We start from the raw sequence: 16,438 nt of genomic DNA, 5'->3' as shown, positions 1-16,438 counted from the left end.
TGTTGAAACTTGCTTTCCTAATATGTAGAACCCATCTCTTGTTATATTCGACATTTCCTCCATTTACTGTCATGAATATTTGTGATGAACACCCAAGATTCTCACTATTCCACATTAACAACCAGATATTTTCTGTTCCTTAGATGAAATCCAGAGGCTAAGTTTGAATAGATTAGATTGTCACTAACATAAGCAGTAAATTCTTCCAATACTCTGCTTTAACAATATATAGCTTTTTATTTTCATAATTGGCATTATAAATAGCATAGTGGTAGGGAACAGGGCTCCATATATTCCTAGCTGTTACTGTGGCCACATCATTTAAGCTGTATGCGCTCATCTACTTTATAATTTTTAACTTGTAAGGCAGTTGTGGATTTATAAAATGAGAAATGAGGTCCCACCTACAAAGTACTTATAATGGGGCTAGCACATAAAAAAGCGTTCCATAATGACACCTCCACACCATATTCTATTGATTAAAAGACCCATCTATTTTACCCTTTATCATCTCTGTAATTATTGCATCTTACAGTGGATGCATTTTAAAACCCCTGTGGCCAAGGAGTAGTATAACGTAGTTGTCATTGCTAGTACATGTGAATTTCATTGTTATTCCTGGTGGCAGTAACAATCCCATGATATTTATGCCAAAAACAAACAGAAACAGCTAGGGACCGTTTGAGGAAGGAAAATAAACTCTTCTTCAGTTGCTTGCTTAACCTTTCATTGATACCTTCTGGTGCGATTAAGAATGCAACAGCGTCAAAACTTAGAGATGAGTACCAGTATCCTGGAAGAAAACCCTGGAGACAACAAGGGAGCACTCTTTTTAAGAAATCCTGCATCACCAACGCGTTTGATGCCACAGAGATGATACTGTGTGGCAGAACACAGACTTTGATGAGTGTGAGTTAAAAAGTGATTCAAAAGATTTGGTGTCTGAATGTAAAGAAGTTTTAGGAATATCTTCTCTTTTAATGTATGTGAAAGAGAGATATATTTTTTAAAAACCATGTAAATAAGTCATACAAAGCTATTTCAATAAGCATACAATAAAAATTAGAGTTGACAAGAAAGCATTGTATTAGAGTTTTTGCAGTTTTGCATTAATTTGCAGTCATTTCTCTTCTTTGGAACACATAAAATGATGGTCTATCTCACAGCCAATGACATCTTAGATTTGAAGAAATACAGTGTTATTATTACTACATGGCTTTTTCAGTTATGCTATGGGAGATCAGAAAGTATCAATTGATTTTAAAACCCCTATTTCTAATCACTCTAAAGCCTAATACATTAAAATAAGCAGCACTTTAAAACCTGTAATTAAGGCTGTCAATTTGGGGCATAACATTTGAAAACACACTTGGTTTTCTTCATCCACAGAGTCTCCGTGCCCATGTATCCCCTGGTTAGCAGTCACATCGGCTTCATTTGTATCTCGTTTTCAGCTTCTCTGGAGAACATTGGCCTCTCTCTTTGAGGTCCTCCATAGTCCCCCAAAACAAATATCATGTACCCCACGTAGTTTAAATTTTAAGCCAGATCCTGCCAAATGAGGTGATTTAATATGAAATTTTCCTTCCTAGCAGTGTGCTGGTCACATACTGTGTGCTAATAAGTGGCAGGTATCATTGTTATTGTTAATTCCAAGGAACAAAGAAAGGTTCCTGTTCGCACCATATCTAATCTGCTAATGTTGCCCGTTTTTATAGGTGGAGTTCACTGTCCGAATAGCAGTGCTTTGCAAGAGGTGCGCAGCTGTAACGAGCATCCCTGTACTGTGTACCACTGGCAAACTGGTCCCTGGGGCCAGTGCATCGAGGACACCTCAGTGTCATCCTTCAACACAACTACAACTTGGAACGGGGAGGCCTCTTGCTCTGTCGGCATGCAGACAAGAAAAGTCATCTGCGTGCGGGTCAATGTGGGACAAGTGGGACCCAAGAAGTAAGGGCTTTAGGATGACAGCAGTAAATCCCGTGGTCAGCCATGCAAGGGATTGGCTCGGGCTTCACTTGCTTCATGAAATGGAGCGTTTTGATGTTTGTCATACCCGTCCTCAAGAGTGAGAATTGTTTGTTTTGAATGTCTGCTGCTGACAAAGTTATAACAGCTCCAGAGTCTTGTACCTAGGATCCATAAATGCTGTAGAAATCTTTCTATATGGCACCTACTTTCAGCTTTATAGTAGCACTTTCTGCTTTTATTAAGCTAGCGAGGCAAAGAAAGAAATGCTTGCTGTAGGCCTGGCTGGTCAATAATGACAGTGTACAAAATCCTAGCAGTGTAGGTCATCCATGACCTCCTATATACCCATAGGCTATGGAGCCTTTCGGTGTAGTTTAATTGGGCAGTAGCCTTCTATGATCTGCCTTTCATTTCCCCTAGAAAATACTATATCAAAAATACGGAGGCCAAACTTATTACATCTTTTAATGGTTAAATGAGTAAGCCATTTACTTCCAAGAGAGAGCCTTGGGATAAGATGAGTATTGTGGTAAGTAGAAATACCATCAGTTTCTCACTGTGGTTACGAAGAGTATAACAACACAAACAATTTGCTAGAGGGGAGGACAAAGAACTAGAGAGTTGGCATATTATATGTGTCTTGTGAGAAATATAAACAAGAACACTCCATGGCCTAACTGGGCTAATTGATTCTTAGAAAAAATTAATAAATCAACTCTAAAAATATATTCCTTTAAGAGGAAAATCTTCTTATGTTTTGAGACTAAGAAAGCTTTAAGAATTCAAATCATCTTAGCCATGTGAAATACGGAAAGTAAAACCAGTAGATTTTGCATTGGTATAAAAATGGCCTCATCATTTCCAAATACTTGGCCAAGTGCTTAAGTATTATGTGTGATCTTAAGCATGCTGCTTAACTGATTCTTGCCTCAGTTTTCAAAGTTTATTGAAAGGATTTAATGAAAAAAAGTAGTGGTAATGTAAGTAATAAATCTTAGAAATTATTATTTTCTCTTAAAAATTTGAGATACTTCTTAGTGTTTTAGGGAAATGATAGTAATGTACTTGATATATGAAAAACTCCAAGGGATAAATCCGAATCTCATTATGAATTGTTTTTACCTGGCCCGGGTTCCAGACATCAGGGATATTTTGCCCTATGCTTTGTTTACATAGTTTGAAATTAGGAAACATATTAGAAAATATTTGCCAAAAAGACCTGAATAAACTGAGAAACTATTCCACATGCTTAATAGGTAGCCCCAAACCAATATTTTAGTAGAAATAATGCTAAAGTTGTGATGAATCTAGCAAAGGAAATTAATGCGCAGTGTATTAAGATTCAACAGCAGTAACAGCAGGAGCAGAAGTCCCAAGTCCTGGAGGATTCTTCATCTCGCTGGGACGAGCACAGAGGTAGAAATATTCACTGCAGAGGGTTATAACCTGACCAAGTTGTATAACCTGATCTGTAGGCACAGGATGGAGGATTGTTGTGCTGAGCTAAGCTCACTCCGTTCCTGTTTTACTGTTAGTCACCTTTCAAATGTTGTTGTTGATATTTTCCTCACTTATGTAAAGTACAAAATATTTTGCTGAGCAATGGATGTACGTGTTTACAAGCCTATGTGTGAAAAAGCCTGCTGGATTAGTGTCATTAAGTCATTCAATAGGAAGGGTATTCTGAAGCCCCATGTCAGACCACCACAATAATCCATTACAAATGTGCTTCACCCTTGCAGCCTTTATTCAATGACCTGGATGCATACATAGATTTGTTAAATCAAATGGATTTACTTTGCCCTTAAAGTTCTGAAAAGTTAAGCAAATACTGTGAGTTCCAAAGAAAATGTTACTGCTCTTATGCTTAAATGCTAGGTTAAATTCAATGAATGCTTCTTAGGACTAGGCATTTGAAACAAAAATGCAAATAGAAACCTTGTTTTAAACTCCTCTTAATAAAACAGATTACTGTGCAATGGTAAAATCAATGTTATTGATCTTATCTATCCTCTAACAAACTTCAACTCCTATCACATCTGTTTAATTTGACCTTGAATAAGATTTGGGGGAAAATCAATTCCTTGATTTAAACCACAAACACTAAATACGAATAGTACAAAGGAGAATAGAAGCATGTTGACTGAACCAATTGCTTCGCCAAAGGAAGTCTGAATTCATTTTATTGGATGTAATCTAGCCTGTATAATTTATCTTTGTGTATTCATTTAATGGCTTTGTTGTTAGTAATTTTGTTCTCCACAGTTAGCCAAGTATCTTGCTGTGGATATTTCTAAACTAAAACAGAGTTTTGGAGATTGTAAGTGATAACATTGTAAATTCCATTGATTTATTCAGGGCTAAAATTTGAAGAGCATGCAGTTGAGTAATGCTCTCCCCATTTTTTCCTTTTCTTTTAAAGGAACATTGGCCCTGAGCTAACATTTGTTGCCAATCTTCCTCTTTTTCTTTTTTCTCCCCAAAGCCCCAGTAGATAGTTGCATATCCTAGTTGTAGGTCCTTCTAGTTCTTCTATGTGGGATGCCACCTCGGCATGGCTTGACAAGCGGTGAGTAGGTCTGCACCCGGGATCTGAACCTGCGAACCTCTGGCTGCCACAGCGGAATGCACAAACTTAACTGCTATGCCACGGGGCCAGCCCCTCTCCCCACTTTTAAAGTTATAAAATTGCCTCATTGAAAAGGAGTGCTTCCAGTAATAACCACTAATCAATAATTTCATAGTTCCAAAAGAATTAACAGGACTATATATGGGATTTTGCCGTATAATATTTTCTGATGAATAATGCAGGTTAAATTATAATTCTAGTGATTTATAATCTCAATTGTAACAATACATTAACTCCTATGATTCACGTCTAAATGTCTTTGTCATCCATGACTTTAAGTGTTTATAGCAATTAGGAAAATCCAAGCTTATCCTCAACATAAACCAGGGGGATTATTTCTTTTTGAAATGTTGAATCCAATATATTTTTTTAAATCTACTTCTAAATAAACCCCAATGTTATACAGGAAAGCATGGATCTATATAATTTATAGAATATAATATTTATGTGTGAGATAGGACATGTAGATAAATAATTATAATACAAGATATATCCAAAATGAAGAGTCAGCAAAGTGCTCTAAAGAAATTATGAGAAAAAGATTAATGATGTTGATTTTTTTCACTCATAATTCAGTTCTGAAAACCTGATTAACTTACTTGTTAAAAGACAATTTATCTTGACCTACGAAAAATTTGGCTTCTCACATGGGGAGTATTTTCAAATCCCATTTTCACTAATTTGCCAAGTTATTCCAGCAACAGTTATACTGATTGTTTGGTTTATTTCTTCAGTGCCTCTTAGCTTACTTGTCAGAGATTTATATGACCTCAAAAGAGAATTTCTTAGGAATCAGAACATTGTTACTTTTAGTTACGTGAATTATGTTGTTATATTTTGTTGTCATAATATACATCTTCTTCTAGTGTTAATGCTCATGGCCAACATTTGACCACTAACACTAGTAGAATCAGATCATGAAGATGCAGAGAATTGGGAAATTGAAAAATCATAAGTACATAATGAACAAGACAGTATATTTAAAACTCATACATCAGCTTCCTAAAATTATCTTTTAGGAAGTGAAAATCTTATATAAAGTAAGACATCTCAATGTTCTGTCATTATCTTTCTCTTGTGTTCCTAATAAATAATATAATTTTGCTGGGTTTTTTGTGTGTGAGGAAGATTAGCCCTGAGCTAACATCTGTTGCCAATCCTCCTCTTTTTTGCTGAGGGAGATTGGCCCTTAGCTAACATCTGTGCCCATCTTCGTCTATTTTATATGTGCGATGCCTGCCGCAGCATGGCTTGCGTAGGTCCATGCCCGGGATCCAAACCTGTGAACTCCACGCCGCCAATGTGGAGCGCACAAACTTAACCACTATGCCACCGGGCAGGCCCCGATTTTGCTGAATTTAAAAAAAAATAATTTAGTTAATTTTACTGTAATTTATGTCAAGAACACAGTGTTTCATTTCTCTTAAATTACTGATTGAATATTTTTGTTTTATTTATATTCACTCTTTTTCTTCCAAAAAAATGTTATAAAAATATTTAAAATCCCATAACATGAAACTTAGAACAAAATGGAAAAAAAATATGAATAGAGACACTAAATGAAACCAAGAATAAAGCAAAATCTGCTTTTATAATGATCTATACACTTTTATTATTTCATTACTTATTCATTATGAAATATATAACTGTAAATACAGTATTATTTTTGAGCATGTACCGTGTATAGAATATACTCCATTATAAATTTATTTTATACTATACATATTTTGTAAAAATAAAATGCAGAATAACTTGGAAACTTATAATCGCCAATAAGCCTATTTAGTTATACAAAGATGTAGAATTAGGTACATTGGTAATTTGGATTCCCACAAATTTCTTGTAAAACATGTTAGAAAATACAAATTTATTAATGGAGAGATTATTATAAGAGGATAAGGTATAATTATTATATTTTGTTCTAGATAGCACAATTACTATTATTAAATTTACACATCCTGCCTTGAGAGTTTTATTCAGGTCTAGTTTGGAAGAATTAATTTAGTCATGTAGTTCTTGTCAAAAGCAGAAAGATTCCTGGAAGTTAAATAATACAGATCGGTGACTGTTTAGCAATTTTAGCAATGAAAATCCTAAAGATATTAAATTGCCGGATTTTTAATTTATCTTTATAAATTTTCATAGGTGTCCCGAAAGCCTTCGGCCTGAAACAGTGAGGCCCTGCCTGCTTCCTTGTAGGAAGGACTGTATCGTGACCCCATATAGTGACTGGACATCATGCCCTTCCTCGTGTAAAGAAGGTATGTTCTGCAAAGTTCTGAAGGCTGTTCACTTAGAAAACCACTTGCCGGGACCTCCTAGTTCTTATGGCTAAGCAGTGTTTGTGTTTCTTACATGGGGCTGTGTAATCCTAGTTGGGCATGAATGCCATAAAATTTTAGTTTCCTTCTAGAAAATAATACAGCTTTAGAGTACCAAAAAAATGAGTTTTATGCCAAAACTGACTTAAAACTTTATGCTATAAATCAAAGTAAAAGAATTCTAGACTTTATTATATTAATAATGTTTCCTTGAACATTAATTCTAAAAGAATTTATGGTGGCCTTATGTATTTCGAAAAGAATGCACAATGATCTTATCGGTATGCCTGGCTTCCAACCTGCTAAATGGCAAGAAATAGCCATGGGACCAGATTTGCTACAAATTCAATTATGTGACCTCAAGGATGGGAATAAAGGATAGAGAAAAATGGCCAAGTTGTACTTCTGTCAACATGTAACCTTCCATGAGGCATTTACAAGATGAGGATTTGTTCCCAGTTTGGTTTGGTTTTGCTTTTATTACTCACAAAGACCCTTTAATATCATGGAAGATACTTGGATAATTGTTTACCCTCTAGGATAGGGTCCTTTCTCATTGCTGCTGAGAAAGATACCAACGTCCTCCAGGTGACATATACAATAACTGGGCAGATTTTCTCTTAGTTTTACAAATAACACTGTCTCCTATTTTTTATCTTATTCTCCCAACAGAGATAGTTTTTCTTAAATTCCTTTTATGTTTTTATTTTATGTATGCTTCTTGACTCTTGCTAGAGAGATTCAATTAAGAATCAACTTCTAGTTTAACCATTATTTAAATTGCCAAAAATTATTTAGATCCTTAATGTATTATGAGAGATTATAAATTTAATAATGGATTGTATTTACAGTGTGATTATCATTTCATATAATTGAAACATGAGTTCATTTTTATGCTTTTTCTATTTTAAGTACCCTTGAAATAGCAAATAAAATTAAACCACACAGTGAGCAAGAATAGAAAATTTTGACATTAAAAGTTTTTTAAGGCATCTAAAAAGGTCTTGGGACAAAAGGAGTTAGCATTCACTCTTTTAAAAAACACTGCATTAATGTTACGATAAAGCAATGTTATTGTCTGACATTTTTTTCTAGGTTTTCTTCTCTTATCCCTTATTTTCTTAAAAACTAAGTAACATATGATATCCTTTTGTTTGGTCATAATCAGCAATAGAATTGTACTTTCTTATAGGTTAATATTTCTGTAGTAATTATTGGTTATTCATACTACCATGAAAAAAGGTTATTTATTACATGGAATTCATAGGCTTGAAAATTCTATTCTTTGTGTTTTTATACTTGGTGTTTTGTGTTTGTACGAGATAAAGCCATTTACTACTAATTCTAAAACATATGCAGTTATATTTATAACCATGTGATTAATAATCTAACACAAATTTAACATTTTTAAGTAAAATTTTTGAAAATGAGGAAAAATCTTTGCCTTTTTCTTATGTCTTATATTGGATATTTCCTTGTATTGAGTAAAGTATTTTAAAATAAAAGTTGATTTGGTCTAAAGTATTTAAAGGAAATAAAGTAAAAAACAAAAAAAAGAAAGAAAAACAGAACAGAAAAGATTCCATTAAATTGATTCTAGGATAGTCTCTCATAAAAATGAGAAATCAGGTAAAATTTTCTCATTTCTTTAGACCTTCACTTGAAAATAATTTGGGATATTGCAATGTATCCAGGAATTAGGAACCAGTTTAGTAGCCTATAAATTTTCCTCTGTAAGTTCTTTAAAATGCATTTATGGGGCTGGCCCGGTGGCTTGGCCGTTAAGTGCGCACACTCCGCTACTGGCGGCCCAGGTTCGGATCCCGGGTGCGCACCGACACACTGCTTCTCCGGCCATGCTGAGACCGCGTCCCACATACAGCAACTAGAAGGATGTGCAACTATGACATACAACTATCTACTGGGGCTTTGGGGAAGAAAAGAAAGGAGGAGGATTGGCAATAGATGTTAGCTCAGAGCCAGTCTTCCTCAGCAAAAAGAGGAGGATTAGCATGGATGTTAGCTCAGGGCTGATCTCCCTCACAAAAAAAAAAAAATGCATTTGTGATCTTATTATGCATTATATATGTCTGGAAAGGAAAGAAAAAAATAGATGTAACTTACTCATAAAAAACCCATAATTGAAAATCAAATAATATGATTTTTAATTTGATTTCTGCTGATTATTTTTACAGTACTAAGAAAGTGATTTACTCTTCTCTGTTTGACCATTTATAAGATAAAAAAAATTTTATGTGATAACTAATATAAGGCACTTTAAAAAAATTTAGCATGTAGACGAGGGAACAAATAGATTGTGAATACTATGCATGTCTTTAATTAGATTAATACTCATCATTAATACTCACCTGTAATATATGCATAAATACTTACTGAATTTCATATTTATTGATTCCTGTATATAACTAGCACATTGATGGCTCTGTAGAGAAGACACAGTCCCTGACTTAAAGGACGCTTTTGATTTCATTTAAAATACAGAACTCTTCTACAGATTATATAAGACTTACATGATTCAATAACAAGGTTTAGTAGTAAAACAGAAAGAGCTCTAGGGAAGGGAAGGGAAAACCCATTGTGGGAGCAAATATTAGGGAAAATCCTGTTGAAAAGAAGGTAGAAGAGATCTTTTTGAAAGAGACAATGCATAAAAGAATCCCAAGAGCGTATCGAAGGCATCAGGAAAAGTCTTAGATGACCATAAGAAAGATGTGTTGTTCAAGAAGAAAGTGGGAACCAGCCCACTGGAGCTCAGAGTGTGAGGATAAAAGTCGAAATGTGAAGTTGGAAAGAAAAATGAAGGCAGGTTATGGAAGACCGAATTAAACTTACTCATATATAGCAGGACACAATTTTTAGTTTTTGAACATAGAATGAGTTGTAGGTTTCATGGTATATTGGAATGAGTGGACTTTGAATCAGCAAATCTAGTTTGGACACCTGCCTTGGCCACATAGCAGCCAGGTGACCATAGACTAGATACTTAAGCTCTCCAAGCCTTGGTTATAACATCAGTGAGTTGTACTGTGGAGCAAATGAGCTAATGTATGGTAAAGTGCTCTCTGCTTTGTGAACCGTGGTGCAATTGATATATTACTTGTTGTTTAGTAATCAAGGAAGGGTGCAGGGATTGTGGGAGCAGGGATTGTGAGGAAAGAGAAGATGTGATTTCATTTTGGAGAGTGCAAAAGTGGGCAAGTTAGGAATAAGTAATAGAATTTGTAATAGGCAGCATGGAGTGCCCATTTAGTCATGTGTTTTAAAAGGGATTGCTCAACGCAGTTGCCAGTGTTTCTCCAGCCCTGTTCAGCTAACTGAGCGCAGGAAAACTGTAGGAAAATAATTGGTCTTGATTAAGGTCAGGTCTTTTCCAGGAAAGTACAAGAAAGGGAGAGAGGAACAGGGAGTCAAGAGTGTTTTCAAGGGAGTATTTATAATCATAATGAAGTGTGGAATCTAAGTTGGGTTGGGATGGAAGTGAGGTCATGAAGGGGGTGATAGATAGTGAAAATGTGATAGGGAAAGTGGATTGGCAGTCTTGATTGAGTTTGAAGAATTTTAGTAAGATGAGAACTAAAGTAGATAAACTGGAAGGTTAAGAGGAGTGACCAGAAAGTAAGATGTTTAAAGATGAGAATGTGCAGACATTGATGATGATCACATTAAGGGATAAACAGAAGAGCTAGTAATTGATGCAAGATGCAGGAAAAGGTCATTGGAGGTGAAGAGGTATGGTAAATCAGAGTCCAGTGCCTTGGATGGAATAACCCTGTGGATGCCAAGGCCACCAAAGTGGTGGCAGGGGTAGAAAGAGAAAGGATTATAGTAAGAGATGTTCTAAAGTCATTAATTAATGAAATGTTGGTAGACGACTGCTACAAAGTAGATAGCTGATGGTAAAGTCGATGACAGGAGCTTCAGATGAGTTAGAGATTTTTAAAGCTAAAGGGAGGAGAAAAGACTGAGAAATGGCTAGGTAGAGCAGCTTCCACTGGCAAAGAACGTGAAACAAATTTTCCAAGAAGAGATTGAAGATGAGATAGCTGTGTTTCAATGGGTACAGTGGTGGAAAGATTAGAGGATGGAAAAGAATGAGAAATTGAATCAGCTTACGTGTTTAGATAGTGCTGTGGTCTAGGAGGTGATGGCAGACGTGCGGTGGGGATGGCGGGTGCTTGTTTCCTGTGGTGAGTGACAGGCATGTGAGATATGATGGGTTTAGTTGGGATAGTCTCTTGGGGGAAGATAGGTAACTGCTGTAAATTAAAATGCATGGTGCCACTAGGATGCTATTCTCCCCCGGAGCTCCTGGGGTGGTAGTGGCCAAGGAGTGCAAGAATGCCGTCTCAGGAATCTGCTGTCCTGTGAGCAAGAGGCTCTGAGAGGTGAGGCTCTGTTGGCCTGAGCACAGGTCATCTCACTAGGAGCACATCAGCTCTGCCTGTTCTATTTGGCAGCTCTATGTGGAGTCTCCTAGAACAAAAGGCTTTCAGAAACCCTAAACCTAGGCATTCAAACTTAAAAAGAATAACTATAATTGTGTATAGAGGAAATAAAAAGACTAGGGGGTGTTACAGGGGGTTGCTGTTGGATGACAGTGCCAAGATGCTTTGTGGGCCTGGAGAAGCCTTTTCTGTTCTGCCTGTAGCCTGCTGTAACTGAGAATAAGGATACAGTGGTGTTATAGAAAACTAGCCTTTTGTTGTAAAGAAAATAAAACAATGACATGCAGTTAGTTTTTTCATTACTTGGTATGAAATGGGAATCATCCAAGCTTCATTGAAATTACACTGACCTGCACACAATTAAAAAATGCTAAAAAAGTTGAATGTTCAAGGATAGATAATAGCAACAGAAAATTAACTGAGGGACGGGGTAGTTCTTTTAAATTTAATTCTGTAGGTAAAATCTAAATTTTATAAGAGTTTTGAACTTAAGAAAATGTGGAGCTACCCTCCTTTTTAAAATCGCTTTAAAGAGGTAAAACTATGCTGTAGTATTGTGGAAAATGGAACAGAACAGCTTAGGATTCCAGGAAGAACAAAAAGAGTTATTTGGAATGTTATTCAGCTCTCTCTCAAGTATGTCATGAAAAATCAATTCTCGGGGCCGGCCCCGTGGCTTGGCGATTGGGTGCGCGCGCTCCGCTACTGACAGCCCGGGTTCAGAACCCGGCCGCACACCAACATGACGCTTCTCCGGCCATGCTGAGGCGGAGTCCCACATACAGCAACTAGAAGGATGTGCACCTATGACATACAACTATCTGCTGGGGCTTTGGGGGAAAAAAAAGGAGGAGGATTGGCAATAGATGTTAGCTCAGAGCCGGTCTTCCTCACCAAAAAACAGGAGGATTAGCATGGATGTTAGCTCAGGGCAGATCCTCCTCACAAAGTAAATAAATAAATAAATAAATAAATAAATAAATAAATAAATAAATGAAAAAAATCAATTCTGATAAAGATCCGTATTGAGTAGGGAGTAGTTTAATTCTCAAACCAGTGCACTTGTTAACTTTTTTCAAATTTTTATAAATTTTTACAAAGGGCTTATTTAAAAAATAGAAGACATTTATGCATATAAATTATTTGTAACTGTAATCTTAAAAAAATCAATACTTTTGATCAAATAATATGTTTGGCTGCTCAAATTCTGTTTGCTCTTTTTTTTCTCACTACATTTATTGACTTGAGAGCTAGAAAGGATATTGCAGAGGCAGCTACTCTGCCTTGATGCCCTTCAGCAGTACTACACTAAAATTACCCAAAGATCTGAAAACAACCTCTGCATTTGCTTCTTGCATGAAATATTTCCCTTTCAATTTCCTTTCGTTTTCTTCTCCAGCCTGCCATCCATCCCACTTCCAGCTTAACCATTCTTAGTTTTGCCTTTAAATCCTTCCATCAAATAATTTCTCTGGTGAGATATATCTTGAATGTCTTAAGATATCTGAAAAATGCTGTAACTGAGAGAGATTACATACCTCTGATTCTGTGTGCCCCATTATCACATAATTGTTTTCTGAATATATAATCCATTTTTTTCTATCCCTATCCTAGATGGGTATTTTCTTTTTTTTTTTTAATTTTTTGTTTATTGCAGTAACATTGGTTTATAACATTGTATAAATTTCAGGTGTACATCATTATACTTCTATTTCTGCATAGATTACATCATGTTCACCACCCAAATACTAATTACAACCCATCACCACACACATGTGCCGAATTATCCCTTTCGCCCTCCTCCCTCCCCCCTTCCCCTCTGGTAACCACCAATCCAATCTCTGTCTCTATGTGTTTGTTTATTGTTGTTATTATCTACTACTTAACGAAGGAAATCATACGGTATTTGACCTTCTCCCTCTGACTTATTTCACTTTGCATAATACCCTCAATGTCCCTAGATGGGTATTTTCAAGTACATAGACTACAGGAAGATTCTTTTACTTTTCTCATGTTCATTGTTTCCAATGAAAAAAGTGATTCCTTATTTTTTATTAATCCTCAATGCACAGACTTAGTACTCATGTGCTTACTACTATAAGGTAATGGATTAAAAAAACATATAGAAGATTCTAACTAATAATTATGTTGAGAAGAAATGAAATAAATGTGTTTGCTTATTCAGCAAATGTTTATTAGGCACTTAATATGTGTGACTATTGTTCGCTAAAACTCAAAGATTAATGGAAACTATATACGTATATGAACCACATATAATAAATTTGGTATAAATACATACAGGAAATGATGAAGGTTGTAAAATTCAAAGTTTACCAGCTCAAGTTATTATGAGGAACCTTCCATTTTCTTTTTTTAACTTGTGCTGTAGCTCTCCCTTTATCTGCACTCTGATCTGAAGGCTCTATAACCTGGATGAGCTCTACAGTGCTCTTTCTTTGAGATCTGAGAAGAAATGAACCTCCCAGTGGATAGAAACATGAATGTCGTGACACTTCCTATGTAACCCCATTAAACTTCCTCTTTGGGTGTTATAGCTTTGGAATGTTTCACTTTAATCAGGTCACAATCTTTATGCTGTGGGCTGCACAAGGTTAAGGTATTTGAACTTTTTATAAGAATAAATGGATTGCCATTGTGAAATCAATTATGGAAGTGAAAAGAGTTATCACAGTCTTATATATCAAGTACAAACTTGGCGGAGGTTGTGATGTGAAAGCACTAGAATGTTTCAGAGTTGTATATTAGGTGACATTTTTGCTTTCAAGTCAATAAACAAAGTAGAATTGAAACACTAACATTTGATTGCTGCTTCCCAAATCTGAACAGCCCTGCCTATGTGCCTGGTGATATCTAGATAGATAGTGACTAGGAGCTTCAGTCTATAAGGTGCCACTGGTGCTGAACTCATCGTCACCTCCAGTCTATGGATCCCTTGGTCTCAATCCCATGTTTATTTTCTATCTGCAGGTTGAGAAGGGTTGGAGCGTTATTGCCTCTAAGAATTTTGACCACTTGGGAAACAAAGACCTGATCCTCTGTGCTCTTTTCCTCTTTTCCCTGTTAAGAAAACTAACACCTCCCTCCTTCCCCCAATGCTAAACAATGATGAGAAGAGTCATTTAGTTTGTATACTCTTTCAAAAAGATTATAGACAGATTATAAACATGAAACAAAAGAAAGATAATAGAAAGTATAAAAGAAGGATGGAGTCAGGTAGTAAATGGGAGAGGGGGCAGGGGAGATAAGAGAAAAACTATGCTAGAAAAGCAAAGTTAAGGTAAGCTTCTGCAGTTGAGAAGAAAATTAGCTCTGAGATTCTGGTGAACAAAGCAAAAAATAGAAGCACAGTGGATTCTTAACAGATTGTCGAGGGAAACAAAATATTTCCTAGCTCTGAATTATTAGAGGAATTTGTCACCCAGGCCTTAAAATAAGGGTCTTTGGACAATATAATGGATGGAGACCACATTAGCAATTTTATTAAAAGTCCTATTGGCATTTCTTAGATCTTTTCTGGAAAAATTATATTTAATATGTAAAAGTTACAGCTAGCATTCCAGTGACTATTGTCGCAATAAAAAAGTCCATGACAATATTTTCAAATACTTTAATTCTCTGCTAGCCACTACCTCCAGCCCCTAATTCCCTACTCTATTACCTATAGTATTCCAATTATTCACTAAAATAGTTAATAGAGTCATTAATAATACAGGTTTCCCCCACAATGGGAATAATCCTAAAAAGTTACGTGTGAACCCTAGCATCTTAAATTGGGATGAGACATACAAGGTCATCTATTCCAGTAGATCTTAAACCTAGCTGTTCATCACAATTCCCTGACAAGCTTTTTAAAAATTGGATTCCCAAATTCAGTTTCCAAAGATTGAATTAGTAGTTCTGGGTATAGGCCAAAAAGTCTCTTTGTTTTTGTTTTCATGTTTTTAAAGAAATTCTCCTATGTAGTCAGACGTTTAGGAATCACTAATCTGATCCATTCTCCCATCTAATATAGGAATCTTCAATCCACATGGCTGGGAGTCAGTTGCCCAGACCGTGTTGAGGGATACCCTGACTTCATGAGAAAGGATGTTCCATTATTGGAAAGTTCTAATTGTCAAATCATATTTTTCTACCAACATAATAACTTTAAGAATGTTATTTCATTTATGATTAAACTTTCATTGTTAGGGCCTGCTAGCCCTTCTAAATTTCTCTGTTCCTGTAGTCTACTTATCAAATATTTCATGATCTTGCAAAAAATGTAAATGCATCAGGGGAACTCTATAAAAATAATTCTTTAGGGAATTCTTTTGTAAGCATCCATTCACCCTTAAAGTGCATACATTGTCGGTTGGAATATATTTTATTAAAGTTGGCAAGTCTTATACATTATCTGTCTCTAATACTAAAAGATTTTGAACATCTGTCTATCAATAGTACTATCAAATTTATATCTTCATTGAAGGTAAATCTTAATTATTTCCATTGTTATTTAACATAATTGAGTTATTTAATTCTAATAATTATTGCTATTTTGAATGCTTCTTTAAAAAGTCTGCCTCTAAGAAACCACTTTTATTCCATACCTACAGCCCTGATGTTTAGAATTCGACATGAACTGAAGATCTTAGACTGCTTAACATGAATAATAAATGCCTAGAATAATTTACGAGTTATGCATTTCAAATTAAGTGAATAACAAAGAAATAAAATTTCACGTTAAAACATTGAATATATCCTCCAAAGGAAGATTCATTAGATGTGGATGAGTCCCATGTGGTAAACAGGGCTATGTGAAATGGCATGAAAATAAACTTAAGGTGAAGAGAAATAAATTAATCAGATCTGTCATATTTCTCAAGAGGAAAGACATATACAAAAGAGCAATTACCTTGTGCATTAGAAAGCCTAGTTGACTATGCAACTGTATTCTCTATTCTTCTCCTTTTTAAATGTAAATTGGTTGGGTTTTCAGTATAAGCAGTCTTTGGGAGAATTTAGAAAATGATTAGATTAGATGAAGCCTC

General features: G+C 35.5%; 1 protein-coding gene across 1 annotated transcript in view; it reads left to right on the top strand.

Moving 5' to 3' along the window:
* THSD7A (thrombospondin type 1 domain containing 7A) overlaps positions 1–16,438 on the top strand; it is a 673,077-nt gene that overhangs the window by 578,946 nt on the left and 77,693 nt on the right. The window contains exons 10-11 of the mRNA XM_087426025.1: positions 1,719–1,953; positions 6,749–6,864. Coding sequence (XP_087282151.1) covers positions 1,719–1,953; positions 6,749–6,864 — 351 coding nt within the window. The remainder of the gene's footprint in view (positions 1–1,718; positions 1,954–6,748; positions 6,865–16,438) is intronic.

This window comes from Ceratotherium simum, chromosome 1, assembly GCF_057802395.1.
Source record: "Ceratotherium simum simum isolate JZ-2026a chromosome 1, ASM5780239v1, whole genome shotgun sequence".
Classification (NCBI taxonomy): domain Eukaryota; kingdom Metazoa; phylum Chordata; class Mammalia; order Perissodactyla; family Rhinocerotidae; genus Ceratotherium; species Ceratotherium simum.
Note: the sequence above shows the minus strand (reverse complement) of the source record. Positions and strands in the feature narration are given on the sequence as shown.